This window comes from Ochotona princeps, chromosome 17, assembly GCF_030435755.1.
Source record: "Ochotona princeps isolate mOchPri1 chromosome 17, mOchPri1.hap1, whole genome shotgun sequence".
Taxonomy (NCBI): Eukaryota; Metazoa; Chordata; class Mammalia; order Lagomorpha; family Ochotonidae; genus Ochotona; species Ochotona princeps.
This window is the reverse complement of record NC_080848.1, coordinates 38308619-38335442: the sequence shown is the minus strand read 5'-3', so window position 1 is coordinate 38335442 and position 26824 is coordinate 38308619. Positions and strand designations below refer to the sequence as shown.

The window sequence follows — 26824 nt, the reverse complement described above, 5'->3', positions numbered from 1 at the left end:
TCTGGATCTCCCACACAGGTGTATGTTCCCAAGGCTTCGGACATCCTCCTCTGCTTTCCTAGGCCACAAGTAGGGAGGTGGATGGGAAGTAGAGCAACCAGGACATGAACTGAAGCCCATACAGTGCTTGCAGGCAGAGCAATTGTGCTTGCCCCCGTTGAGTTTAATTTTTTAAAGCATTTCTTGTTTTGTGTTTGTTTTTAATTGTATCTTTCCTTATTCCTGCTTGTATTCTTTTCCTTTGTGAAGCTAGCTGGGTTTTGCTTTTCGAGCTGTCAGAGCCCCTATGTGTCGGGTCTGTTGGACTGTGGTAGATCCGAGGGGCTTCCTGCTAATCAGTAGGTGGGCTTCCCCTCAGGTAGTCAGCCACTAGTCAGCCCCAGCTTCTGGAGCCCCTAGGGGGCTGCTCTGGTTGCCTAAAGAGAACTTTCCAGTGTCTGGCTCCAGGAACAGGAAAAGTAGCCTGCTTTCTGGGTCTCATGCTGGGGAGGGGCCTCAGCCAGCTTGCCGTGCCATCCGGCCGGGTTCGCTTCAATCCTCTCAGCCTACACACGCCCACCTTGCCCTCAGCTAAGCCAGAGTCACGAGTCGCAGCTTCCCTGGACGGAATGACTCTGCCACCTGTTGTTGCGGCAACAGGCGGATAGCTGACTGACTCCCGAGGCAGAGAGGAGAGCACTGTGGCCCAGCTGTCCTGTCTGGAGTTGGAAGCATTCCCTTGTTTTCAGCCCCCCTGGCACACCCACCTCCAGAGGTGTTTTGGGGCTTCCGGTTCCCAAGCCTGTGAGGAGCTGCAGCATAAATTGCTCCTTCCTGGGCTGTCCACCTAGCCAGCTCCTGGGTCTCGGCTGCTGCTGCTCAGCATACTAGTGGTTACTGCTCCACTCACTGTCCTCCGTCTTCCAGAATGTTTCACATCAGCCCTGCTGTGGTCTCCTTTCTTTTTGGTTTTCTGTTCTTGCAAAAGATTTATTTTTATTTGAAAGGCACATTGGAGAGAGACAGAGAGCAAGGTGGAAGACCTGTTTGTTCATTCCAAATGGCCGAAATAGCTGGAGTTGGTTCAATCTAAAGTCAGAGTCCAGAAGATTCTTCCAGGTTTCCCACATGGGTACAGGGGCCAGTGACTTAAACCATCCTCTGCTGCTTTCCCAGGCCACAACCAGGGAGCTGAGTCAGAAGAGAAAAGGCTGGGACGTGAACTCGTGCACATATGGGATGCTGGAGCTGTGGTGGATTAGCATGCTGTGCCACTATACCAACCCATATATTTATGGTTTTAGGTTTTTTCCTTTTTTTTTTTTTTCAACTCTTTTTCCTTTTTCAGATCTTTACATAGCTGATTAGGGCTCAAAGAGTCAAGGGCTACAGGAAGATTATTTTTTCTAATTCCTTTGCTATCATTGTGTCAGGATTTTAGAGAGAATAGAGACAGGTACATAGGTTCATTCTGCAAAAATTAACTACAGATTTATAGGAGGGTTTATAGCTATTATTTAAATACACACACACATAATTTGTTTACAGACGAGAGACAGATATTCCATCTCTTCTTTCATTCTCCAAATGAATGTGATGACCCGGGTTGGGCCAGGCAGAAGCTGGGAACCAGGAGCTTCTTCCCAATCTCCCAAGCAGGCACAGGAACCCAAGCACTTGGGCCATCTTGTCCTGCTTTCCCAGGAACTTTAGCGGGGAGCTGGATCAGAATTGGAGTAGCTGGAACATGAACCAGTGCTCATATGGGATGCCAGCACTGTAGGTAACAATTTTGCCTGCTCTGCCACAACTCTGGGGCCCCACAACTGCTATTATTATTATTATTTTAATTGGAAAGGCAGATTTACAGAGTGAAAGATCTTCCATCCACTGGTTCACTCCCCAAGTGACTGCAACAGCAAGAACTGAGCCAATCTCAAGGCAGTAACCAGGAGCTTCTTCCAGGTCTCCCACGTGGGTGCAGGGTCCCAAGGCTTTGGGCCGCCCTCGACTGCTTTCCCAGGCCACAAGCAGGGAGCTGGATGGGAAGTGGAACAGCCATTAGAACCAGCACCCATATTGGATCCTGGCACTCAGGGTTTAGCCGTTAGGCTACCGTGCCTGGCCCAGAATTTGTTGAAGAACAAAAACTGAGCAGGAAATGAATGAGTAGTAAGCACTCACTTTTTGACACTGTGCAAACAGAAAAGAATTTTCAAGTCGGATAATTTGAGAGAGAGATCACGGACACAGTATCCCCCAGCAAGGTATGTATGCTTCAGCCTCAGTGATGGCACAAACAGGGACTCCTCAGGCTTCTCGCCTGCTCTCCAGCAGCTTCACAGTTGCATCCAGGGACGTGTGCCCCTCTCACACCTGCTGCCTCTGTGTCCTGACACTGCGCTGTGACGCCACCTTGTATCTGAGCTCCATGTGAACTCGTCTTCCCTGTGTCTGGGAATGCTGCTCCCTAGACAGCCACAGGAATTTTTTTGTTTTTTCTCTCTCACATCCCTGAGGGCTCCTACAATACCTCTTATCAGAGAGGCCTTCCTTGGCCAGTTTACCAAAGAACACTTGCTGGGGCCAGCGCAGTTTGAGCCTCCACCTACAATGCCAGCATCCCATATGAGTACCAGTTCAAGTCCTAGATGTCTGCTGCCAATCCAGCTCCCTGCTAATGCTCCTGGGAAGGTAGTAGAGGATGGCCCACATCCTTGGACCCCTGCCAGCCAGGTGGGAGACCTTGATGGACTTCTAGGCCCCGTTAGCTTTGGCCCGGCCCGGCCCTGACAGTTAAAGTCAGTTAGGAAGTGAACCAGTAAATGGAGGAACTCTGTGTAATGATGCCTTTCAACTGAACCCATCTTACTATAAAAATAAAAGAAACACTTGCCCATAGTCATCCTCTGTCCTACCACACGTATAGTCTTCCTCCACCCTGCTTCACTTTATGTTCCATTCTCCTGTGGATTCCAGTTTATCAGATCTAATCCCCCAGAGTCTACAGGTTTTTTTTTTTTTTTTTTTTAATCAAGTTTGAGTAAACTTGGCCAGAAGGCTTAAGCTGAGATGTTGGGTATTCTTATCTCCAGGGTCCTCATTGTCACCCAGAAGTCAGATGGTCCCTGGGGAGAAGGACCATTCTCTGCCCCACCCAAGGCCCTCCCCCTGCCTGCACCCAGGTTCTGTGTAGCCTTGCTGATCTGAGGGGAGGGCACTGTCTGTGCAAGTACCCCCAGTTCTGTGGGAATCCTGGCACAGAGGGGATGCCGCCCAAGTGCCTATTACATGAATGAGAGGAGGAGCCTGAGAAGTAACTGCAGCTGATGCAGAATTATCGATGGTGGGACCAGTAACTGCTGCAAACAGCACAGCTTTGGCTACAAGGCATGGAGACTTCTAGTCTGATTTCCTGCTTTGTGCCCAAAGAGTACCCCAACCTGTTGCAGCAGCAGGAGGAGAAGGTAGGTTTATTTATGGTGGAGCCAGAATCTTCCATTTTTCTTTTTTCTGTTACAGATGAGACAAAAGGATCCGGTGAAAGGAATGACAGCAGATGACTAATGCCACCCCTCCCCATTCTGCACTGTATGTACTGAATTTCTAACTGTGCATGTCCTAGGAGCTCAAATCAGGCTGAGTCCTCAGGGTCCCCACAGCTCCACAAGGAGTCAGAAAACATGGCTCATGCTCCCCTTTCGTATTGACTGGGAACACGTTTACAGGGAACTGTCCAGACAGATCCACGGGTGAGGGGCAAAAGGCTGGGGGCAGGCGAAAGCACTGTTCACCTGCTGCTGGTCACTCATACAACTCAAGCTGTGTTAGTGCTGAGGCCGCCATGCTCGGGCACCACCTGTAGCCCCCACACCAGAGCCAGCTCCCAGTTCCCAAAAGCGAGTGTGCCCTGCCCCAGCCTCAGGAAACTCGCTGGCCAGACACCTTTTCTTAGCTCCCGTCGAGCCTGGTGTGCTGCTTTTCCTCCCTGGTCCTCCCTGGTCCTACGCTAAGTAGTTGTCTCCAGCAGAGGCATCTAGCAGTGCTGTGCACGCTTCTGCCCAGGTCTTGGGACCTGGGTATCCCCCCTTCCCCGTGTTCCTGCTTCCCAGTGCCCCATATACCTCCTCATTCCAGCCGCAGCTCAGAGTGGACTTTGTACTGTTACCCATCAACCCCCCTATTTTTATCAAGAACTGGCTGTGCTCACACTAACAGGCCAGGGAGGCCTGAGGGCTCTGCCACAGCGATGCTACCCTCTGCTCTCTCCCTGCCCTCACGCTCTTAGAGCAGCCTCTAGGGGATAGAAGGACAGGACTGTGACTGGTAACAGTAGCTTCCCAGTCACCACTCAGACTGGTGCCCTCAACCCATACTCCCCTCTCCACCAGCTGGCATCCTTTCTTGCTTTTCAAATGCCCCCACTCAGGAAGATGAATAGTTTGTTTCTGTTTCCCCCTGTAGCTTCTTTAATAATCGTCTTTCTCTTCTAGTTTTGCAAGACAGTGGTCAGCAGGAAGGCCCAGCAGCTCCACCCTCCCGTGTGACAGGCCATCTTTGGACACAGCCTTCTGTGCCCATTCTTCAGGCAACTCTCGACCCCTCCTGTAGCGAATTCTAGATGTCCTTTACCATTGTGAACAAACAGACCGCCTGGTATTGCCAAGCCCGTGTGTGCGGGAGCCTGCTCCTCTGAGACACGTGGCTTGTAGATCACTGTATGTACAGCCCCTCCCCCTCTCTCCATTGTGTTCCGGCCCTGTTGCTGTGTGTGCCCCACCTTTATTTCCAAGTGACATTTTTAGTCTTTCAAAATAGCTGCCTTTTGCGATGTGGTGATTGAAGTTCATTTTGTCTTCGACCTTGGGATACGCTGAGGTATCTTTGCTTCCCCTGGGGCAGATCTTTGCCATCTGGAGTGCTCACCTGGGAGAGGATGCAGAGACACAGAATTACCACCAGTTCCACAGCAGAGCAGTGTGGCTTCCTAACTCTGACCTCTGCTCCCATTAACCCATGGTTAGAGTGCTCCGAGCACCACGGAGGTCCCCAAGGCCCAGCCAGTCTCCACTGTAGAAAATTTAACAAGTACAAACACCCCCTGCCCCAGGTATCGCATCCCTAATGGCTGTTCTTAGGAACAGCTATGGCTTCCAGGCCCTCCCATTGCCCAGCCTGTATAGATCTGAAGTGGCTACAGAGCACCCCTGACTGGGGTGGTCAGCTCTCCACCTGGAGGGAATTGTCCAGTGCAGCCCCCTAGGCTTGAGTCTGCCCCTGTCTCTTGATCAGTCTGACCCCAAGGAGCTCCATGCGACCAAGCTCCTCTTCCCTCTCGGGCTGGTGCTGCCACTCAGCAATAATCCTCCTTCCCCTGTGCTCCCTTAGGTCCTTTGAGGTTGGTTAAAAAGTGGGAGTCCTGATCTTTACCGGCTACACAAAAAATGAGCATGCAAAAAAGCTTTGTTTTTTTTTTCCAGCAGAATATGTTCCCTCTGCAAGTTCCTGGACAAGAGTCTGGGGGTTGAGGTACTCAGCCCTTTCTGCTCCTACACTGAGTTCTGTCCTGGACAATCCAAAGCCAATAGCGAGCATAGTGTAGAACTCAACCAAAACAGACTGGTGAGGAAGCCCAGGCTGCGGCGGCCTGGGAAAGCTGCTTGAGTTTCCCTACAGCTTGACAGAGAGCCTCAGGATGCCTTTCCGGTGGGCGAGTCTGAGAGTGCTGTGGGGTCACCTGATGTCTCCCCAGCCTCCGTGTGCAGTGATCCCTCCCAGGCTGGCCTGGGTGCCTCTGCCGAGAGAGCAGATTTCCATGGGGGAGTGAGACGTGGGTGGGATAAATGATCCTTATGTTTGCCTTACTCATTTCTAAGTGCAATAAGGGGGTGTTCTCACAGGACTCCACCTGGGACATGCTGCTGGATGCTTCCCCGTGGCTCTCCCGGGGCAAGGGCGGACAGACTCGGATCCCTCGGCACGGTTGGCTCTGACCTTCCCTGTAACAGCACAGTGTCCTGTACAGGCGCTTCCCTCTGTATTAGGTTCCTCCCCCTTGGGGGTCTTTAATAATGGATCTGGAGCATTTCAGTGGGTTATTAGCATCTCAACTGCTGGTAGCATTTATCTGACTGAGAATGTTGGAGAAGAGGCATTCCTACTGGGAAAAAAAATGTCAATGTTTTCCTACAAACTCTGTACTAGCTATTAATTATACTCATGCTTAAAAATGTTCCTTCTTCATTCATCAATTAGGTGAAGTCCAGATATGGGTCCTCTTGGGAAAAGCCCACTAAGTTGACCTTAAGCAGATGGTCAGCTCAGCAGACACTGGTCTCCTTGCTTCAGCCCCTCTTGGAGAGGCACATGCGTCTTACCAGCCCTGGTGGGGGCGTGCTCTCTGTTGGCCTTGTCTCTGGCTCTCCCACCTCCCACCTCCCACCTGCTGCCCCAGTTTGAAAGCATCCAGTTGAGCTGGGGCTAGAATTCCTGGGATCAGCTTGGATCTGCGTCTTTTAAATTTCCCTGCACCCCCTCCCACCTGACCCATAACCTGACTAGCACCATAGGGGCTTTCGGATCAAAGGCTCAGCTCTGGGCATAGCAACCGAGAGTGTGCCATTCCCCTGCAGACCAGCTGGTTCCTTTTGACTCCCAGGGTTACAGGAGGGGCACTGAGCTCTGGTGGACGGAGACAAGGGCAGTGTGGCGTGTGTTACCCTCTCTAGTTCTTTTACAGTCCCTCCTGGGATGCCCTGACATTTTGGTTGATTCCTAGTGCTACTTCTTTCACAAACTACACTTTGTAGAATTGATTAGATCACCTTGTTTATTTAATGTGAGTTTGTGCCTTTTTGTCTCAATCTTCCAATACAGTTATATTGGGGGAAAAAGAAAGCAGTCTAATAAAGTCCTAGACAGAGCCGTCTGGAGTCCAGCTACTTATTGGTGATTTTATGTCCAGTTTTTACAACTTAGATAGCCTCAAACTCTTAACTGATGTGTCCCCCATTTTTATTTACGTATCCTTATTGGAAAGGAAAGGCAGGTATACAGAGAGGAGACCGAGAGAAAGATCTTCTGTGTGATAGTTCATTCCCCAAATGGCCACGATGGCCGGAGCTGAGCTGATCTGAAGCCAGGAGGAGCCAGGAGCTTCTCCCAGGGCTCCCATGCGGATGCAGCTCTCTGGCTGCTTTTCCAGTCCACAAGCAGGGAGCTGGGTGGGGAGTGGAGCAGCCAGGACTAGAACTGGTGTCCATATGGACTCAGTGCTTGCAAAGCGAGGATTTAGCCAGTAAGCCATTGCAGCAGACCCCACTGAACCCTTTTTTTTTTTACCAGGACAGGATAAAAGGTACAATGAGGTCTCTGAAAATTTTTACTGTGGGTTTCCATAAATAAAATCATTTCTTTGTTCAATTTACTTATGCATGGCTGTATGCAATTTAGCCATTTTCCATTGACAATATTTCCTTTTTGCTTTAAACCTCTTCACACCGCCCTCTGTATTCACCTCACTAAGTAAAATATAAAGTTGTTCTTAACCTGGCTTTGGGGCAAGTGACCCTAAGAAAGTTCGTATGTAATACCGTGGGCACACTGGGGTTTTTTTTTCCCCCTGAGGTAAAGTCATGACTTGGAAAGAAATTCCATGCACACACCTCCATTTACGCCCCGCCCAAAAAGCGACTGAGAAATCACAGTAATTTTGGTCTTAAATGTAGACCCAACAGAAGCAGTGCTTTACTGTCCATCCACTGATGCCTAATGTCCTAATGTCCCGGGAGGCCGTGTCTTAGCGGGCAAACTCAAGAGTCTGAAACACCAGGGCGGCCACGTGAGGGTGGGAAGGTGGGGACGGGGAGCCGGGGCGCGTCCGCCACCCGGACAGGGCCCCGTGGGGCGACAGCGGCCAGCACAAACCCCAGGCCCCACCGGCCTTGCCCGAGCGCGGCGGACGCAGCTCCCCGGCGCGGGCGTGGCTGCCACCCGGACAGGGCCCCGTGGGGCGACAGCAGCCAGCACAAACCCCAGACCCCACAGGTCTTGCCCGAGCGGGGCGGACGCGGATCCCCGGCGCGGGCGTGGCCGCCGCGGCGCAGGGCAGGCCGGGAGTCGCGGCCAGTGTTACGTCGCGCGCCGGGCACGCCTCGCCGACCTCCCGCTTCCCACCGCTCCCTCGCTTCGGCTCGTGCTGCCCGCTCTCCTGGGACCCGCCTCCTCCGGGTCCGCCCCTTACGGAAGCCGAGGCGTACGGCCAGAATCCGGAAGAAAAACAGTGGGCGAGAGCGAGGCGAGGCGGCGCAGCCATGGAGGCGGACCCCGGCGAGTGGGCCGACAACGAGAAGCTGCGGCCGGAGGACGATAGCCCGCCTGACCCCTTCGGGAGCGCCATGGCCACCCTGAGCTTGGGGGATTACAGCGGACCGAAGATCTGGAAGCTCGGGTGAGCCGGAGGGGTCTGCTACGAGTCGGGCGCTGCCTTCACTCTCCTGGGGTCGGGGCATCTAGGGTCTGACCAGCCTGAGAAGGAGCGGGGACAGGTGTCGAGTAAGGGGGGTGGTGACAGGGTCTGGGCTTCGCGCCTGCTGCTAAAATCGGGCCGCAGAATATGGCTCCTCGGGGACACCTCCTTGCAAGGATGTCCCGGTTGGTTTCTGGAAGCGGTGGCAGTCAACAGCACCCCCCCCCCCGCCCGGCATTCGTCCCTTGTTGCTGCCTGTTAATAGCACGTACATCATGGGACCTGCCTGATCCCGTTATGACCTCCGGAAATCGGAAATCAGCTTTAGATAAGACTTTTCAGTGAAGCCCACGTTGTTGCCCTGTCTCATGCCAGTGCTTTGAGGAGAAACCATGCTAATCTCCACCTTAGTGTAAATCACGAGCATGGATTTGCTCCTAGTCATGGGCCTTGAGAGGGAGGACATGAAATCCCCACTTTGGGTCAGCAGCCACTTAGCGCAGGTCCCGGGCGCGGGCTCAGCAGCCACTTAGGGCAATGCAAACATGGAGCCTTTGAGTGTGAAAGGGCTTACTTACTCCTCAGATGGACAGCAGGGGGAGATCGTAAACAAATAAAGGCCACTCAGTGCCGAGGAAGGTGTGTTTTTGTTTATGTACCTTCATGGGGGTGGGGTGCGGCAGGAAATTGCTCTAAGCTGGCCCAAAATTTCTTCAAGTCATATTCTCTAAACCAGGACCTGTGATAGAGGTGTTTGAGGGCAGCGTGTCCCCACTGCTGCAGCCGATCCTCCGCACAGTGGACCCAGGACTCCCCTGAGGCTTGGCCCCTGTGCTTGGTCGCTGCAGGATCGGCATCGCTCGCTGTGTAGCCCAGTCTGGGACTGCCTGGGAAGAGTCCTATGACTGTTGGCAGTCTCCCCAGCCTCTGAGCTAGTTCACTTGCTTCCCTAGAACCCAACAAAGGTGAAGAATATTCTCCCACATGATTGTTTTTCCCAGGGTAGGAGTAGACTCTGGAAAGATGCTGAGAGTTACGCGAGTTCCTCCTAAGTGTGGGGCAGCACTGGTTGCGCTGGGGCTATGCTAGCAGTAAGTGAGAAAGGGAAGGTGGAGCTGTTCTCTCTGTTACTGTGAAATATTCCTATCTGGACCCCTCGCTGAGATGTCTGACCTCTCCTCCGTTCCCACCCCCACCTTCCTGGTGGTTTCAGAATTCGCTAGGGTAGGAAGGGGATGGACAATGTGTGGATGGCCAGAGGGCCTGGTGAGTTTCAGAAACCCTGGCTATTTGTCCAGACCCCCATCCCTTCCCTTGCCTAACCCAACAACCTTTGAGCCAGAGCCAGCAGTACCTGTGCTGCCAAGGTTGGGCAGCTGTGGGACTGCCTGGAGGAGCCAGGCTCGGGTGGAGATTTCCTGCCTTAGGAGACAAAGCTTGAAGGTCACTGCCCCCACCCCCACCACCTGATAGAGGCACAGCAGCTATCTGCGGGACACCCAGGGGCAAGCCTCGGCAGCTGTCCCTGTTCCTCCATCCTCTCTGACTTCCTTCTGCATTGTTTCTATAGTGTGCACGTGGTGACGTGGAACGTGGCTTCAGCAGCACCTCCCGAAGACCTCAGTGACCTGCTTCAGCTGAACAACCAGGACCTCAACCTGGATTTGTATGTTATTGGGTAGGTGTCTGTAGGACCCCCTTCTCCCGTCCCTATGTGTCTGAGGTCAGATGAGCCTGAGCAATCCCCAGGTGTCCCCATGGAGACCTAGTCCTCCCTCGCTGCAGAGACTGTGGCCAGGAGCCAGGGAACCTGATGGGGGTCTGCCTGTCCAGTGTCTCTTGTCCTGGGTCAGCAGTGGCAGGGAATTAGAGGTCAGTAGCCAGGCAGCCAGGGGAGGGAGGACGTGAGAGTTGAAGTCTACTGAGAACAGTGCTGTGCGTCCCTGGCAGAGGCAATAACCTTGGCCCAGGGGCAAGCCTCTGACCCGGGATGGTCAGTTTGCAGGAAATGAACTCGGGGATTGTAAGCTTCCTTTCCGATACTGCCTTTGAAGACCCATGGAGCAGTTTCTTCATGGATGTGCTTTCCCCTCTGAACTTCGTCAAGGTAACTTACAAGTTCATGGGGCTAGAGAAATGAGACATGTGTCTCTCCTCAGCTGAGCCCCAGGTATTGGTGTGATGTGTTCCTGTTATTCCCAGTCAGTCCTTTGATGATGTCTCTCAGTCACTGAAAGTTTATTTATTCTTTTAAAATGATTTATTTACTTGAAAGGCAGAGTTAAGAGATAGGTATTCCAGCCACTGGGTTCACACCTCACATGGCCACAACGGCCAAGGTAGGTCCATGCTGAAGCCAGCAGTCAGGTGGCAAGGACCTAAGCACTTGGGCCACTGTCCGCTGCCTACCCAGACTCATTAGCAAGAAGCTTAACACAAAGCAGAACAATGCGCACTCCAGCTGGCACTGTGGTACAGGATGCCTACATCTTATCCCACAAGCAACGACTTAATCTGCTGCACCACAGGCTGGGCCCCGTCTGAGAGGCTTAAGGCTTGCTTACTGCTGATTCACTGGGCTCCCTGCTTTGTGCCTTTGCACCATGGCAAGAGTGAGCGGGGTGGGGCTCCAGAGGTTCCTTTAATACCTAGAAATGCATCAACCTGGAGGACTTTTGGGGCGGGGGCTTCTTCTCCCTCCCCGAGCCTCCAGTCACTATTCATGCACCCATCCTGAACTCTAATAGTGTTGTAATAATTTTTGCCATTAGTCAATTCGTTATTTAGTGTTGTGTGTCATAAATAAGCTCTTTATCACATTATTTTAAAATCTTAGAAAACAGAAAAACCAACCTTGATAACTCTCTTTAAATAAGGGTATTCTGCAAATGAAACCGCGGCTCAGAAGCCATGTGGGCTTCTGGAAGCCGAGTCTTCCAGTCTTCATAAGCTGTATTCTGAAAATCTGTACTTATGTTAATGTTGCTGGGTGTTAACACCTGACAGGTGTCTCATAGCCACTGTCCCCCAGTCATGGGGGAAGTGCATGCCACGTTTCTAAGGGTCCCAGTGGTTAGCCCACAGGAGATAGGAGTGGATCTCAGAGAAACCAATATACTTTTGGGGACCCTTTAGGGACCCTTTAGACCAGGGTTAGGGAGCCATTTTGTTGTTGTTGTTTTTAAGATTTACTTATTATTTTTTTGGGCCCGGTGGCATGGCCTAGTGGCTAAAGTCCTCGCCTAGAAAGCCCCGGGATCCCATATGGGCGCCGGTTCTAATCCCGGCAGCTCCACTTCCCATCCAGCTCCCTGCTTGTGGCCTGGGAAAGCAGTTGAGGACGGCCCAATGCTTTGGGACACTGCACCCGCGTGGGAGACCCGGAAGAGGTTCCTGGTTCCCGGCTTCGGATCTGCGTGCACCGGCCCGTTGCGGCTCACTTGGGGAGTGAATCATCGGACGGAAGATCTTCCTCTCTGTCTCTCCTCCTCTGTGTATATCTGGCTGTAATAAAAAAATGAATAAATCTTTAAAAAAAAAAAAAAAGATTTACTTATTATTTTTATAGTCAGATGTACAGAGAGGAGGAGAAAGGAAGATCTTCCGTCTGATAATTCACTCCCCAAGTGACCACAATTGTCAGAGCTGAGTCAATTCAAAGCCAGGAGCTTCTTCCAGGTCTCCAACAAGGGTGCAGGGTCCCAAGGCTTTGGGCCATCCTTGACTGCTTTCCCAGGCCACAAGCAGGGAGCTGGATGGGAAGCGGGGCCACTGAGATTAGAACCAGCGCCCATATGGGATCCAAGGCAAGGACTTCAGCCACTAGGTTACTGCGCTGGGCCGTAGGAAGCCATTTTTCTGCCAAGGGCCCCTTGAATGTTTATGACCTCATTCATGGCGCATACGAAATTATCAACTTAAAAATTAGCCCGTCATACTGGCTAGTTGTTTTACCCCCTCCCCCGCTCTAGCCCATAGGAGAACCCACAGGCAAGCTGAAGGTTGCTGCATCTTTACCTTGTTTCTTTTCTGCACACCTGACTGATAAAACATGTTCCCACGACTTGGAAATACCAGAATTTTCTGTGCCCTTTCCTTGGGTGGGTGACTGTTGATCTTTAGAATTAATTTGTTAGTCTGATTTCCCAGAGAGCAAGGTTGGGGGCTGGAGCTATAGGGGCAAAGGCGGTATCCTTCCATGGTGGAAAGAATGGGAAGGAGGGATACAAAGTTTTGTTCTCCTGAGGCTAGAAAATGCCACACACCCCCACTGAGCCCTTGGTTCTCTCCAAATCAAATGTGGAAGGCTCCAGTGCAGTCTTGTAGCTGTACCCCGGGGAAGGTGGAACCAATTGTTTTTGTCGCCTCCCTTGCCAGGGTCTGATTGAATGCCCCTTGGCTGAATGGCAAAGGGTTGAGATGATGGAATTGGGCCAAGGAAATGAGCTCAGCTTGTGGCAAGGACACAACCTGTGTGACCCTGTGACCTCCCGCGATCAATCAGCTGGTCTGATCACCCCTCATTCCCCCACCCAAGAAGTGGGGTGACGGGCACACCCTGTTTCCAGCCTGGGTTTGGGTGAGAGCAGGCACGGGTTGAACATCCCAAGGCCGACCCCATTTGCCTGTTGCCCGGACACCCAGCCCCTCCTGCCTCTGCTTTCTTTAACTCCTCTGCTGTTCTTGCCTTCAGCTGACATTTCCCTTTAAAGTCTCCTGCTTTTCTCCAAGGCCCCACCCTTTCTGCTAATGTGACCTTGCCCTGTCCCCACCCGTTCCTCCCCCACTTCCTGTTGCTCCTTCACAAGATGGACTGTGGTCTACATGGCTGATCCTACTCCTAGGCCTTAACCTGCTCTGTGAGTTAAGGTTCAACTTGAAACTACTTGTGAGCCTTTTATCAGAGCCCTGGTTGCACAGGGGGAGATGGAACCTGGGGTGAAGGGTAGCTGGGACCTGGGCACCTAGTGGTGACTACTGGCCAACCCTGGGTCCTGACATCCAGTCCTACCTCACTCCTGAGTTTGTGGTTCCTTCTGCTTTGCCTCCTGCAACGCGTTACAGCTCTTGGCCTGGGGGATCCAGTCTCATAATTCCTGGAAGGCCCTAGAACACACTCCCCACCCGGGGATTTCCTTCTTGGCTTCTACACTTCATGCTCCGGAAACAGCTCCTTAAGTGGTGGGTGTAGACAGCCGGATCCTGAGAGAGAGGTGCCTGGCTGTGTCCCATTCCCACCAGAGGGTAGGGCTATGGGAAATCCAGGCTCTGACACTGTTACCCAAACCGGCCTCAGCCCCCCGGAGTCAGCACGGGACATTGGTGGCCCGTGGGCTTGGAGGAGGAGAAAACACGGGAAGCCCTTTCAGTAGTGCTTAGCTGCTCTCTGACCCCTGGTGTCATCTGCACCCTCACTCTCCTCCACACGCCTCGTCTCTTTGGACATCAGTTGCTTACAATATATGAGGAGTTGGGGGGAACACTGTCTTAGCTTTCTTTCCCCCACAGTACACCAAAGTGCGCTGAAATTAAGTGTATGATTTGGTGAATTTAATTATTTTTTTAAGATTGTATTTATTTTTATTGCAAAGTCAGATATACAGAGAGGAGGACAGAGAGGAAGATCTTCCGACTGCTGATTCACTCCCCAAGTGACTGCAGTGGCTGGAGCTGAGCCAATCCAAAGCCAGGAGACTGGAGCTTCTTCCAGGTCTCCCACGCGGGTGCAGGGTACCAAGGCTTTGGGCTGTCCTCAGCTGCTTTCCCAGGCTAAAAGCAGGGAGCTGGATGGCAAGCGGGGCCTCTGGGATTAGAACTGGCACCCGTGTGGGATCCGGTGCATTCAAGGCAAGGACGTTAGCTGCTAGGCTACTGTGCTGGGCCCAATTATTATTATTATTTTTTAGTTAATTTGACAGAGAGAGGAGTAGAGAGAGTTCCTATGTGTCTGATGATTCCTCAAATCCTCATACCCCAGCCAAGCTGAGGCCCAACCAAACCGGGAGCAAGGAGCCTAATCAAGGCCGTCTCCCTCCTCATCCCCATGCTACTGTGGGACACGGGTGCTCAACCAGAAGGGCCAGAAACCTGTCGCTTGTTATAATTTAAAACTGATTGTGTTAATTATTTAATTGAAAGATGGACAGAAAGAAGGAAAGGTCTTCCACCAGAGGTTCACTCCCCAGCTGCCCACAACAACCAAAGCTGGGCCAGGCCAAAGCCAGGAGGCAAGAAAACAGTCTGGAAGGTGTAGGTGGCAGGGAGCCAAGTGCTGGAGCCATCCCCTGCTCCTCCCAGGATGCGCATGAGCAGGAAGCTGGAATCGACAGCAGATATGGGACTCCAAGACAGGCACTTCCAGTCCAGACACTTGGGGCCATTCCAACCAGCAGCTACCGCCATGCCAAATGCCTGCCCAGCATGGTGACTTTCCAGGTGTTTCTACATATCCGTGTTACCATTCACCAAATGAAGATACAGGATATTTCTGATCCCCTTATGTTCCTTCCTGGGATTTACTTTTTAAGCTAAAAATTAATAGCTGTCAGATAATCCTCACGGCATATGTTTGATTGCGTTATTCGTGCTTTATCCATGAGAAATTAGCAGGAGTCACTTGCACAGTAGCAGATCCCAAGCAGGAAGATCGAGATGTGGACCTAGATCTTCCTAATACTTTAGCCACTGTCCTGGATCACCATAGTTCTCTTTGAGGCCCTGACCAGCAGGGTGCCCGCCCAGGAGGGCAACCAGGATGTCAGGATGATGGTGCTAAGGGGAGCAGTTCAGTCCACTTGGAGCAAAAACTGAAACCTGGGGCCCGAAGTGTGTCATTTGGCAGCTAATGGAAGGAAGGGAGTAGCCAGGATTGCAAAGGCCCTGCAGCAGGACACTGTGTGTAACGGCACCCCCAGCAGGGACACCCTATCTGTACAGGTAGCAAATGACCTTTGTCCTCACTCTCCTGCAGGTCTCCCATGTCCGCATGCAGGGGCTTCTCTTACTGATCTTTGTCAAGTATCATCATCTGCCCTTTATCCAGATCCTCTCTACGAAGTCCACCCCCACTGGCTTGTACGGGTACTGGGTAAGGACGGAGTAGCTATCTGAGTCCTGGGCCAGGAAAGGCTGGGAGCTTGAGGACTGGGTAAAAGGAACACCCAGTGAAATGAATCCTGGGACATTGTCCCACCCACAATCCTGCATGCCCATTCTCCTGCCTCAGAGGGAACGTGGTATCCAAGACCCAAAGCTGGATCAGCCAACCTGGGTACATAAAGAGATGACCCTGGAAGCCGGCTGGCTGGCCCTGAAACTTTCTGTCCTGACACCCAAGAGGGACAAAACAGGGGTCTCGATGCAGTCCAGAGTGGCTTCCCACCCTTTTGCCCACCCATCCTCCCAGGGCAATAAAGGGGGCGTCAACATCTGCCTGAAGGTTTACGGCTACTACATCAGTGTTATCAACTGCCACCTACCTCCCCACATGTCCAACAATGACAAGCGGCTGGAGCACTTTGACCGGATCCTGGAGATGCAGAATTTTGAGGAACATGGCATCCCCAACATCCTGGACCATGAGTGAGCCTGGAGCTGTAACTGTCCACTCCCCTCCCTGGGGCTAACCCTGCCTCACCTTTTCTGCCCAGTCACAGTTCCTCAGAGCCTGTCAGGGCTCTGCCTCCCAACTTCCCCTGACCCCTTCCTGTGGTCCCCTCTGTTGTCCCACCCAGCTTAGCCTCCCTAGAACCTGCTTCCTGCAGCCCTCCTAGCCTGCCTGCAAACCCTGGAACCTTCTTAGCATCCCTCATCGAGAACTTACGGGGCTCCTGGGGTCACCAGAAGGACTGTTTCTCAGCCCTTTCTCGTGACTAGCTGATGACAGGGGGTTTGGGGCGGGGAGGGGGCGGATAGCAGGAGATTGCTCTGTATTTGCCATAGGCCTGCCGGGCTGCTCTCTGCCCCTCAAGTGGTGGGACGGGGATCCTGAGCACAGTCCTGCCGGGTCCAGGCTGCCCTCATCTCCACAGGGTCTTTCCCCAGCCCCTGGCTTCTCCCTGGCCCCCTCCCTGGCTTTCCCTCCAGCACCCTGGGATTGAGCAGGCTGGAGCTCCCCGAAGTGCCTCCCTTCTCTTACTGCATCACGGACCCTCAGGCAACCCTCCTGTCTTTCTGAAGCCTCATTCTCTGGTTTGGAGACATGAACTTTCGGATCCAGGATTTGGGGCTGCACTTTGTTCGACAGTGCATATCAAATCAGTACTTCAGTCCCCTGTGGGAGAAGGATCAGGTACTGAGTGCTGGATGGTCCTGGGGCGGGGGTGGGAGCCGCTGTGCAGACCCAGGGAAGTATGTTTGCCAAGAGTGGCCCTCGCCTTCCCTCAGCTGTGGGCGTGGGGAGAGCCTGCAGGGCTTCACCTGCTGGTACCTGAACTTCACTGGGAACAGCTAGGTCACTGCTGCTGGATACAGGCTGGAATAGGAGCCCACAACTTTGGGCCTGCCTTGGCCCCACACCATGTACCAACCCATGTGTGTCCCTGTTGTCTTCCATCCCCCACTTTATTTCCTCCTAGTGGATGAGACCCTATCTCTTTGGGGGATCCTGGCTATAGAAAGCTATCCCCTAACACTTGTCTGCTAGTGAGTCCCACAGAGTAGGAATTCCAAGCATGGTCCCTTGTAGTCAAGGACTGAGAAGTGGGGTACTGTTTCTAGAAGAGTTGGGGCCAGGGCAGAGGAAGGGCATCGTGTGACTTGGACCTACTTAGTGATACATGCTGACCCCCTGGATGGAGTGTGGTGCCGGGCCAGTAGGCTAGTGCTGTGGGGAATTGGGAACTCTGTCTTTACAGCTCAGAATTGCCAAGAAAAAGGACCCTCTGCTCCGGGAGTTCCAGGAGGGGCCCCTGCTCTTCCCACCCACGTACAAGTTTGACATAGACTCCAACAACTATGACACCAGGTGAGAAGGAGTGGCAGGTGGGGTGGGCCTAGGAAGGAGGTTTCGCAGCTCTGGCAGTGGCAGAACCACACTTCAGCTGTCTCCTGGGATATGGTCCCTCTGGCTCCTTCCCAGCTCATTTCATAGTGGGAAGGAAGGTGGGTGTTAGTGCATGGGGATGGGATGGAGAGAGCAGAGGAAGGGACCGAGGTAGCTGAAGCCCACCTCCCCAAGAACAGACTTCATGTCAGTGTTTGGAAGCCCTGGTTCCTCCCACTTTCTGCAGCCTTCTGCTTCCCAGAGTTTGGCTCAACAAGTTGTTGGCATGCCATACCCCTGCCGCAGCCCTTGGATGGGTGGAGTCCCATGGGAGGAGGGGAGGAAGTAGTTGCAGTGGAGAATTCCATGGGGAACAGCACAGAGTCAGTGCATCTCGTGGTTAGAACACCAGCTCTGCCTCTCCTCAGCTGTGCAACCTTGGGCAGTGTATTTAAACCTCACTTTTGTCTTCGGTGCGGAGGAGGTGATTATCATCCCTCAAAGGATGGAGAGCAAACTGCACTGTACTTAACCCCACTCGTGAGGCTCAGGAAGCACATCACTGGGCCTGGGGCATGGTTTTAGATTTGTGTCTTCCCGCAGTAGTTTTATCAAATCCCTTTCTAATTTGCTGAGAGGAGTCCATCCCTGAGGCTCCAGCAACAGGTGCCTGACCCCATCTCTGTTGAAGATCCTATTCTGAGGAAGGGCGAGTCCCTTATACAGCTTGTTATGTTTCACCTATAGCAGCAGCTTCTTTCCTTGTATCAGGGCTATTAGGAAGATAGGAATTGAGGGGAGGGGGACAGAGAAGAGGGAATCCCAGCTCCTGGGAATTAAGAGGTGAATAGAATCTCCACGGGCAAGCCAGAGCAAAAGGCGGAACCTAGCTCAGTTCTGGGAATGATGTGGCGGGGCAAAACGCAGCGGCCAAGGAAAGGGGGAGAAGGTGAGAATGAAGCAAGACGTGATGGGGCTATGGCAGGGCAGTCCACAGAAGGAAGAGGACATGAACACTGCACACAGAGCCCAGGCTGGCAACGCAGGAAAGGAGGGAAGAGGGCAGGCTCCAGCTGGCTGGCTGGTCCTTGTCCACAGCTGCATGGCCTCCGCAGGACAGGCTGGGGTCTAGGCTGAGATCTCCACCAGCTCACTTCAGACCCTACCTTACCAGTGGGAGGACACAGGCCATGTGGCCAGGTGTCTCTGCCCCTAGGGGAGGCAGGAAGGGGAGTCCACCAGAGTCCTTGGAGGACGCTGGGGCTGGGTTGCCACTGGCAGAATAGAGGCTCAGAGATATTGGAGGACTTACTCATTGGCTCCGCTGGTGGTGGGGCTGGGGTTCAGATCCGGTTATCTGCATTCTGCAGTGCTTGCAGCCCACACCACCTAGGAATCCATTGCCAGTCTGGCTGGCAGAAAGGAAGGCTGGGCATGGTAGCAGATGCTTACTCTGGAGGAAAGAGATGCTCAAAATAGCTCCCTGTCATTGACATGATTGAGCATCTGCCATGTGCCAGGCCTTGTGCAAAGGGCTTTGCATGCGTCACTCACTCAATTCATAGCCTGTCCTCATTCTGTGGGTGCTGTCACTACTGATGTCTTAGAAACGAGGAAACTGAGTCTCAGGGAGTATTCCAAAGACAGGTAGGGACAGATTTAGTGATCAAGCAAAAATGTGAACTCAGACCCATGTGCATTCAGTCCTCCTACCCCTTGCCCAGGAAATGGAGGAATGTTGGGTAAGACCAGCGGACATTACAAGGAATATCCTAATAGCAGTTCCTGGCTGATTGACAGGTCCTGTAGTGGGCAGAGCCCGAGCCCACATGCAACAGGGACACTGCTGCCTAGTTAAACTTCACGCATTCTCCAGCTCAGTTCAGACACTGTCCCTCCTGGTCCCTCCTCATCAGCTTGAGAGGCCCTCTTGGGCCCCATGCTGCCCCTGCACCTGGTCAGTGATGCTGTTAGGACACAGAGTCCCTTTCTTGGTGTGCTGTGAATGGCCAGAGAGTGGAGACTGGAGTTGATTCATGACTGGTGCTGGTGTATATTTGAATTGAGAGCCCGAGAGGACAAAAGGGAATGACATGATGCTTACTGAGCAGTCAGTCTAGCAGAGGGGCCTGCCCAAGGGCAGGGATCACATGACCACTGCCGGGTCCCTACATAATTCAGGATCTTGGAGCAGAGGGTAAGGAGGTGGGTAGCTGACGACAGCAAGGGTCGGGGAGGCTCATTGGCAAGAGGAGTATCTCAGGGGAAGCAGTAGAGTTAGGTGCAAAGACAGGCATTTCCATCTAACAGCAGCGTGGTGAGAGCCAGCCTCAGTGGGCTGGCCCCAGCACACAAAGTACCAGGGTTGGGGTGGCCGTTGGTGTGCAGGCATAGCATGCAGCCAAGGGCAGGGCTGGAAACCTGTCAGAATCCCTATAATGAACCCAGTCTCTATGTAGGCAGTGAGTAGAGAAGATTATGATCAAATCTGGTCAACAGTGGTTGCAGTTGAATGAGATGTTTAGCACTCTATAGGGAGCTGAAGGGAAAAGTGCTTTTGGAGCTAGAAGTTCAGCACATCACCGCTTTGGAGTAAATAACCTGGCTCCTTTTTACTTACTTTTGTTTGAAAGGCAAACACGCGTCAGTAGACAACAAGAAAACTTTGTTCCGTTTGTTGGTTCACTCCCCAAATTCCTAGAGACACTCAGGCCTGGGCCAGGCCCAAATGAGAAGAGTGGAACTCACCCGAGTGCCTCACATGGCAGGGACCCAAGTACTGGAGCCATCATCTGCCTCCCAGGGTCTACATTAGCAGGAAAGCTGGGTAAGAAGCAGAGGAGTCAAGCTGTTCAGTCCCGTGCTGCATTACAACAGCCCACCAGCATTGGTACCTATCACAGCACTTAGTGCCCGAAGGGACCCAGATTTTAGCTGCTGTCATTACAGATGTGGAAGAGCCTGGAAAGCATGGAAGTAACATTTATTTAATAAGATAATTATTTTTATTGTTGATGATTTTTATATAATTGATTAGGGTGCAGAGGGTCAAGGACTACAGGATGGTAGGTGAGACCGTTGTTCCCACATTCTCTTTTTCCTTCCTGTATCTGGGGGAAGGATGGAAACAAGAGGAGAAACCATACCCAGCTTCCAAACGGCCTCTGTACCTTGGGATGAAGGATAGCCACCCCACACCTTCCCAGGGTCCCCAATGTATGCTCTGAGGGTCCTGCTGAAGGTTTTTTTTTTTTTAAGATTTATTTTATTTTTATTAGAAAGTCAGATATACAGAGCGGAAGATCTTCCATCTGCTGATTAACTCCCCAGGTGGCCACAATGGCCAGAGCTGAGCTGATCGTAGGCCAGAAGCCTGGAGCCTCTTGCTGGTCTCCCACATGGGTCCAGAGTCCCAAGGCTTTGAGCGGTTCCCTACTGCTTTCCCAGGACACAAGCAAGGAACTAGTTGGGAAGCGGGGCTGCTGGGATTAGAACCAGCATCCATATGGGATCCTGGAGCATTCAAGACAAGGACTTTAGCCACTAGGCTAACACGCCAAGCCCAGAAGTAGCATTTTTATGTTTGTTTTACTTATTAGTCCTATTGATTATGTCTTCCGTTGTCTGGCATGTAAGAAAGAAAAAGATGTAAGGAAAGAAAGCCTTGTTGGGAAGGAAAGACCGTCTTGATCAGGACTAAGGGAGATCTTGATGTGACAGCAAGTCTGGCCTCCTTTTATTATTATTATTGTTATTTATTTTAATTGGAAAGGTAGATTTTACAGAGAGGAGAGAGAGAAAGATCTTCCATCCACTGGTTCACTCCCCAAATTGGTCAGAGCTGAACTGATCTGAAGCCAGGAGCCTTTTCCAGGTCTCCCACATAGGTACAGGATCCCAAAGCAGGATCCGTACTGTTTTCCCAGGCCACAAGCAGGGAAGTGGATGGGAAGTGGAACCGCTGGGACATGATTGCAGGTGGAAGATTAGCCAGTTGAGCTATTGCACCAGGCCCAAGTCTGGGCTCTTTGACATGGTAAGAAAGTTTGGAAGCTAGGGTGTTTGGAAAAGGGGTATGTTGATGTGGTACTGATGGAACCTACTGTTCAGTGGATTCAGGGACCCCTTGTTTGCAGACTCTAGAATAGGAATGACACATTTCACACACTCCTGGAAGGTGCAGGTTTGGAAACAACCCAAAGAGTCAGCAAGCAGACCAGTTTACTGCTTCTTGGCCATTCCCTTGACACACCCTTATTGCTTTAATCCTCACCGTGGCTCTTTGAAGTCAGTCCTGGTATCATTTCATCTCACATTCGCAGAGACAGAGGCTCAGAGAGGCGAGGTCCTTGCCAAGGGGCACTGGCTGTTAATGACCAGGACAGAACCTGTCCCCAGTTGGGCTCTGATGCTAGAGTCTCAGTTCACCACCATGACACCATTCTCCTCACCCACCAGTATCCTGCTTGGTTGCCTAAGTGACAGTAGTGCCTTCAGCAGGCACTGAGTAAGGTGGAAGGCAAAAGTAGCATTCTGCATGGGAGACAAGGGTGTGAGACTTGAGTGCAGTAAGTTTCAGTGGGCATTTTCAAGGGGAGAGATTGAGCTTAGGGCTTATTCATTCCTTTGGGCTGTTATTGAGTGTGTGTGTGTGTCAGGATCTTTGCTAGCAGTGGAGACACACAGGTAACAAAAGAACCTACCTTGGCCCAACAGCTCACACACTAACAGATGTGCTGACTGAGGAACAGAAAATTACAGTGTGACGCCTCTGTATAAGGGCCAGTGTGAAATGCACCCGAAGCAGAAAGTGCAGTCAGGGATGACTTCCTGACCAACATGCTCTCCCTGGCGAGAAAGTGTTTTAGGCAGCAGAACCTGCAGAAGCAAAGCTGCCGGGGAGGGCAGGTGTGGGCAAGACAGGTCTCCCAGTAGGTAGAGCATGCCAGGGCAGCTTGACACCCTGCCTGGGGCTTCAGCCTTCATTCTGGAAACAGGATTCTCTGAAGATCTTAGAGAATTGTATAATTTAGGGCTCTACTACTCTGCACTCAAAAAAGAGGAACTCACAAACCTAAGTGGACTCTGCTCCTGTGCAGATACAGGGTTCCAAGCTGGTTTGTCTCCACTGGGAGGCTGGAAGGGCAGGACCTAGAGGCTGCATTGGCAGGACTGGGTTAGGGATCAGACTTGCCTGTCCTCAGCAAATTCAGTTACCTCTAAGAAGAAAGACTGTCCCTAGGGGCCCTGTGGCCTCTCGCACTTCTGGCAAAGGAAGGATGGGACATCTTCCAGTTGACTCTTAGAAACAGTGACTGATGTTGGTAGTGGCCATCAACTGTACTAGACAGGTTACATGCCTGAGCCCATCTCAGCAGCCCTGAGAAGCAACTGTCATGATCCCTATTTTACCGTGGAGAGGAGGAGGTGTAAGAGGTGGTTATGGGCATGTGTTCTGTGGCCGAGCTGCCTGGCCTTAAACTATGACACTGAGGGCTGTGTGGCATTTGAAGAGTTTCTCCACATATAGAGAAAGAATGGCCATGGTACTGACCCCAGGTGTGTAATAAGCCCCTCTTCCCAGGAACCGGCTGCCTTTTCCTGAGGTCAAACCTTTAGTAAACAGGAAGCCAGATCCAAACTGAGATGGTATTGTTTTTTAATTGGAAAAGTAGGTCAGATTTAGAGAGAAGGAGAGACAAAGATCTTCCATCCACTGTTTCATTCCCCAAATGGCCACAATGACTGGAGTGGAACTAATCTGAAGCCAGGATCCAGGAGCTTCTTCCTGATCTTCCATGTGGGTGCAGGGTCCCAACGCTTTGGACTACCTGTTGCTTTCCCAAGCCATAAGCAGGAAACTGGATGGGAAGTGGAGCAGCCAGGGCACAAACTGGTGTCCCTATGGGAACCTAGTATGTGCAAGGCCAGGATTTAGCATAGTGTGGAGGCCTGAGATGGGCCCAGTCTAAACTGCATGATCTAAGCCTTACGTTGATTGATCTACTACTCCTTTTGTTCAAGAAGAGCTTTCAATGAAATATTTCTGAGCTACAGTTTCATTCAGCGAAACGTCGGCTAGACAGAGGGTCCTTGCTAAATCTAATGAAGACCAACTGGTGGGCACTCTTCCAGCTCTGGCCTGGGGTCTTTTGGCTGCTGACGGACGCTGGAGTTAGTGGTCCTTGCAAGCCCAGGAAAGTAGACTCCTGCTTTCATGCCCGCTCTTGCCCCATCCCCATTCTTCCTCTTCCCATAGTGAGAAAAGACGGAAGCCTGCCTGGACCGACCGTATACTATGGAGACTGAAGCGGCAATCCCAGGCCATCTCCGGCCTGCCACCCTACTTCACCCTGAATCTGAAGAGCTATAACAGCCACATGATGTACAGCATCAGTGACCACAAGCCGGTCACTGGCACCTTCGACTTGGAGGTGAACTTGGTGGAGGAGCAGCTAGTGCTGGGCCACCTCCCCAACCCTGCAGGCCTGGATTCTGATGTCAGCCAATCCCCCTGGGGGGACCTTTAGGAGGACTTGATTGCCGCTCCTTCCAGGTCAGGTATCCTGGCTCTCCTTAGGAGCTGTTGATGGCTCTGTCACAAATGTGTGCAGGCCCTTTGTTTCTTGGTTTCCATTTCCTCTTGGTACTCTCCCTGGGGGCCGGTGACTTCCATTACGCTTATTACCTGCCGTGTGAAGCTGGGCTGGCTTTTCTTTGTCCCAGCTCGCCTGTGGCTCGAGTTGCAGAGGAAGCTGCCTCCATCCTTGCATCTTGTCCTCTGCTGACCAGGGTTGTGGGGGGTGGAGGGCTCGGCCTGCATGGTTTTATGCTGCGCTCTCTGCTCTCCGACCATATGCCTTTCTGTGTTCCCACATATCACCCCCCACTTCCCCCAAAAAACGATCATGGGACCCTGAGTCTGAAGCCCTACAGGCCTGAGAGCAGTTACCTATTTCCTTTTTTTAACCCATAGCTTTTGTCATATTCCCAGCCCCCACCTTGCTCTCAGTCCCCTGATTCCTGGCCAGGCCAGCCAGTCACTGCCCCTAAAAACCCTGTCTCGTTTGTGCTGGCCAGCCCAGGTCAGCTAAGACAATCTGTTGGGCTCTCGCACCCACTCCGGGGGCTCCCCGCTGTATTCGAGGAGTCGGTACTTTGGGGTTTCAACTCCCTGCCTGCCCCTGTATATAGCTGAAGCCGTTGGTGTCTGCCCCCTTGATCACGCTGATGCCCGACAGCCTGTGGACCATCGAGAACGACATGCTCATCAGCTATTCCTCAGACCCAGACTTCCTCAGCAGCCCCTGGGACTGGATCGGACTATACAAGGTGATGGGGGGGCTGGGTGCAAAGTCAGCAGGCCACGCAGCCTCAAGTCTGTCCCCTGGGGTGTGGAGCTACAGGGCCTGGGCATAGATACCCACCCAGGAGCTCACTGTCAGCTGCCTGGGTGCAAGGGCTGATCCAGAGGGGCTGACAGAACCAGGTGAGATGGCCGACCACCCAATTGCCTCCCACAGCTGGGGATGCGCCACATTAATGACTATGTGTCCTATGTGTGGGTCGGGGACAACCAGGTCTCCTTCAGCAACAACCACCACCAGGTATGTGGGCTGGATTGGCAGGAACAGAGCACTGACTAATGAGACCCTGAGCCCTGGAGCTGACCTCTTGGCCGTCCTACCTCCCCTCCAGGTGTACATGAACCTCAGCGACATCCCTGAGTCCGAGGACTTCTTTCTACTCTGCTACTACAGCAACATTCTGAATTCGGTAGCAGGGATTAGCACACCTTTCAAGGTACAGGACACCCCAGAGTCACTGAGCTAAAGGCCTTGGAATTGTGGGTGCCTGAGAGGCCCAGGGCAAGGCCTGCCGTTCCCCCATTCTGCCCTCTCCCTTGTGTTGTCCCCACAGATCCCACTTCGCTTCTTTTTGAAGGAGGACACACTGGCTGATGACAGCCCAGAGATCTCTGAGCATCAGTGAGAGCTGGCGGCTTCTACCCACGGGCCGTGGGGGCCAGGCCGAGCCAGTGAGGCGGCAGCCAAGCAGCCTCCATGTACCCACCTCCCGAATGAGCTCTAGCAGACCTCTTTGTTCTCTCTGGTCCAGATCTCTGGAATGTACCACTTACTTACAGGTTTTGGTTGCTAAGGTGTGAGTAAAACCAGCTAACTCGTCTCCGTGCAGACATGGGACAACCCACCCTTGGTGGGAAGGACCCTCTCGCTCTCATTCCATTTTGTAATCTCTCCCCACTCACTTGCAGCACTGCCAGGCCCTTACCCCAGCTGGCACAGACCTGCATTCCTGTCACGCCCTGCTGGGCCTCCGGCTGCCCGGGTGGGAGAGATGTGCCCAGCCGTGATAGAGTCCGGGAACCTTGGCATCCCATGGCTTGTGCCCATGAGAGCTCAGCAGAGGCCTCAACAGAAGCTGCCTGGCTAAGTGGAGGGGGTCCTCTGCCCAGGCTGGCTCCCGCCAGCACAGCCTTGCCCCCTGCCTGCTGCAGGGAAGCTGACCCAGAAGTTACAGGGCCCAAGCAGAGAAAAGTAGGAAGGCCCCAGTCAATTTGTGTTGGTGACCCAGCTACCAACCTGCTCTCTCAGGAAGGGTTCCCAAGTGGAGGGGGGGCGGGGCAGCCCCTGCAGTTTCCTAGGGTGCTCACTGCCATGTCAAGCTCATCGACCCCCACCCTTGCCAGACCATATTGATCAAAAGCTGCCCCTCTCTCTGGGCCCGTTTGGAAGTGGAGGGTGGGGGCAGGCAATGGGGAGAACCAGGATGTAGCCGTTTTGGGGGCTCTGGTCTTGGGGCCCTTCAGAGAGTATTTTCTAGGTGCTTTGTGGACACTCCTGCCGCTTGCCTCGTGCCAGTGGCAACTCAGCTGCCCTCCTCCCCAAGATACCTCAGGGAGCCTGCTCTGCCTGCCATGCCCATGCTGCGACCACAGGCTGAGGGTCCTTGCTCTGCAACCCCTCCTGCTGGGAACCTTATGTATGAAGAATGTCCCCTAGCTGCTCGCAGATGCTGGTTGGCTGTGTTCTGTCTGTTACACAGGGGGGCAATTAGAAGTGTGGCTTTGACACTTGTGTGTGCTTCCTTAATGTTGGGGAGAAGGGCAGAAGGCTCATGCCAGTGGGCATGGGATGCCTTGCTCCACTGCAGGGCCCGATGGATCCAGACTAGACTTCCTGGGTCTGAGGCTGCCACGTGTGGCTGGGGTGGGGTTCTGGGCTGGGCCTCTCCTTCTGGTCCTGGCCTGCTTAGCTGCTGAGGGCAGTGGGCGTCTCGGCCTGACAGCTCCAAGCAGGTGCTCTCTGTACCACTCAGCTCTGCAGCTGGGTCCTGGGGTAAGCCATCCACAACTGGCCCATTCCCTCTACCCC

The 26824-nt window shown here is 52.8% G+C and overlaps 2 protein-coding genes across 2 annotated transcripts in view; both read left to right on the top strand.

The window, feature by feature from the left end:
- PITPNA (phosphatidylinositol transfer protein alpha) overlaps positions 1 to 4810 on the top strand; it is a 35005-nt gene extending 30195 nt beyond the window's left edge. Inside the window, exons 11-12 of the mRNA XM_004593955.2 lie at positions 3502 to 3570; positions 4473 to 4810. Of these exons, the coding sequence (XP_004594012.1) occupies positions 3502 to 3546 (45 nt within the window). The 3' untranslated portion in view covers positions 3547 to 3570; positions 4473 to 4810. The remainder of the gene's footprint in view (positions 1 to 3501; positions 3571 to 4472) is intronic.
- A 3331-nt stretch (positions 4811 to 8141) lies between these two features.
- On the top strand, positions 8142 to 26521 carry INPP5K (inositol polyphosphate-5-phosphatase K). The gene is made up of 12 exons (XM_012929470.2): positions 8142 to 8428; positions 10017 to 10124; positions 10445 to 10553; positions 15417 to 15533; positions 15852 to 16027; positions 16625 to 16736; positions 17302 to 17411; positions 23689 to 23863; positions 24624 to 24761; positions 24953 to 25036; positions 25128 to 25232; positions 25350 to 26521. Exons 1-12 carry the CDS (start codon positions 8292 to 8294, stop codon positions 25419 to 25421), a joined length of 1443 nt encoding a protein of 480 aa, XP_012784924.2. The 5' UTR covers positions 8142 to 8291; the 3' UTR covers positions 25422 to 26521.
- The last annotated feature ends 303 nt before the right edge of the window (positions 26522 to 26824 follow it).

What these genes read in the sequence shown, in the direction of transcription:
- INPP5K (XM_012929470.2), top strand. Translation starts at nt 8,292, where the DNA reads ATGGAGGCGGACCCCGGCGAGTGGGCCGACAACGAGAAGCTGCGGCCG. An exon ending in ACTGGATCGGACTATACAAG is followed by an intron (nt 24,762 to 24,952) that starts GTGATGGGGGGG and finishes TGCCTCCCACAG; the next exon opens with CTGGGGATGCGCCACATTAA. An exon ending in GGATTAGCACACCTTTCAAG is followed by an intron (nt 25,233 to 25,349) that starts GTACAGGACACC and finishes TTGTCCCCACAG; the next exon opens with ATCCCACTTCGCTTCTTTTT.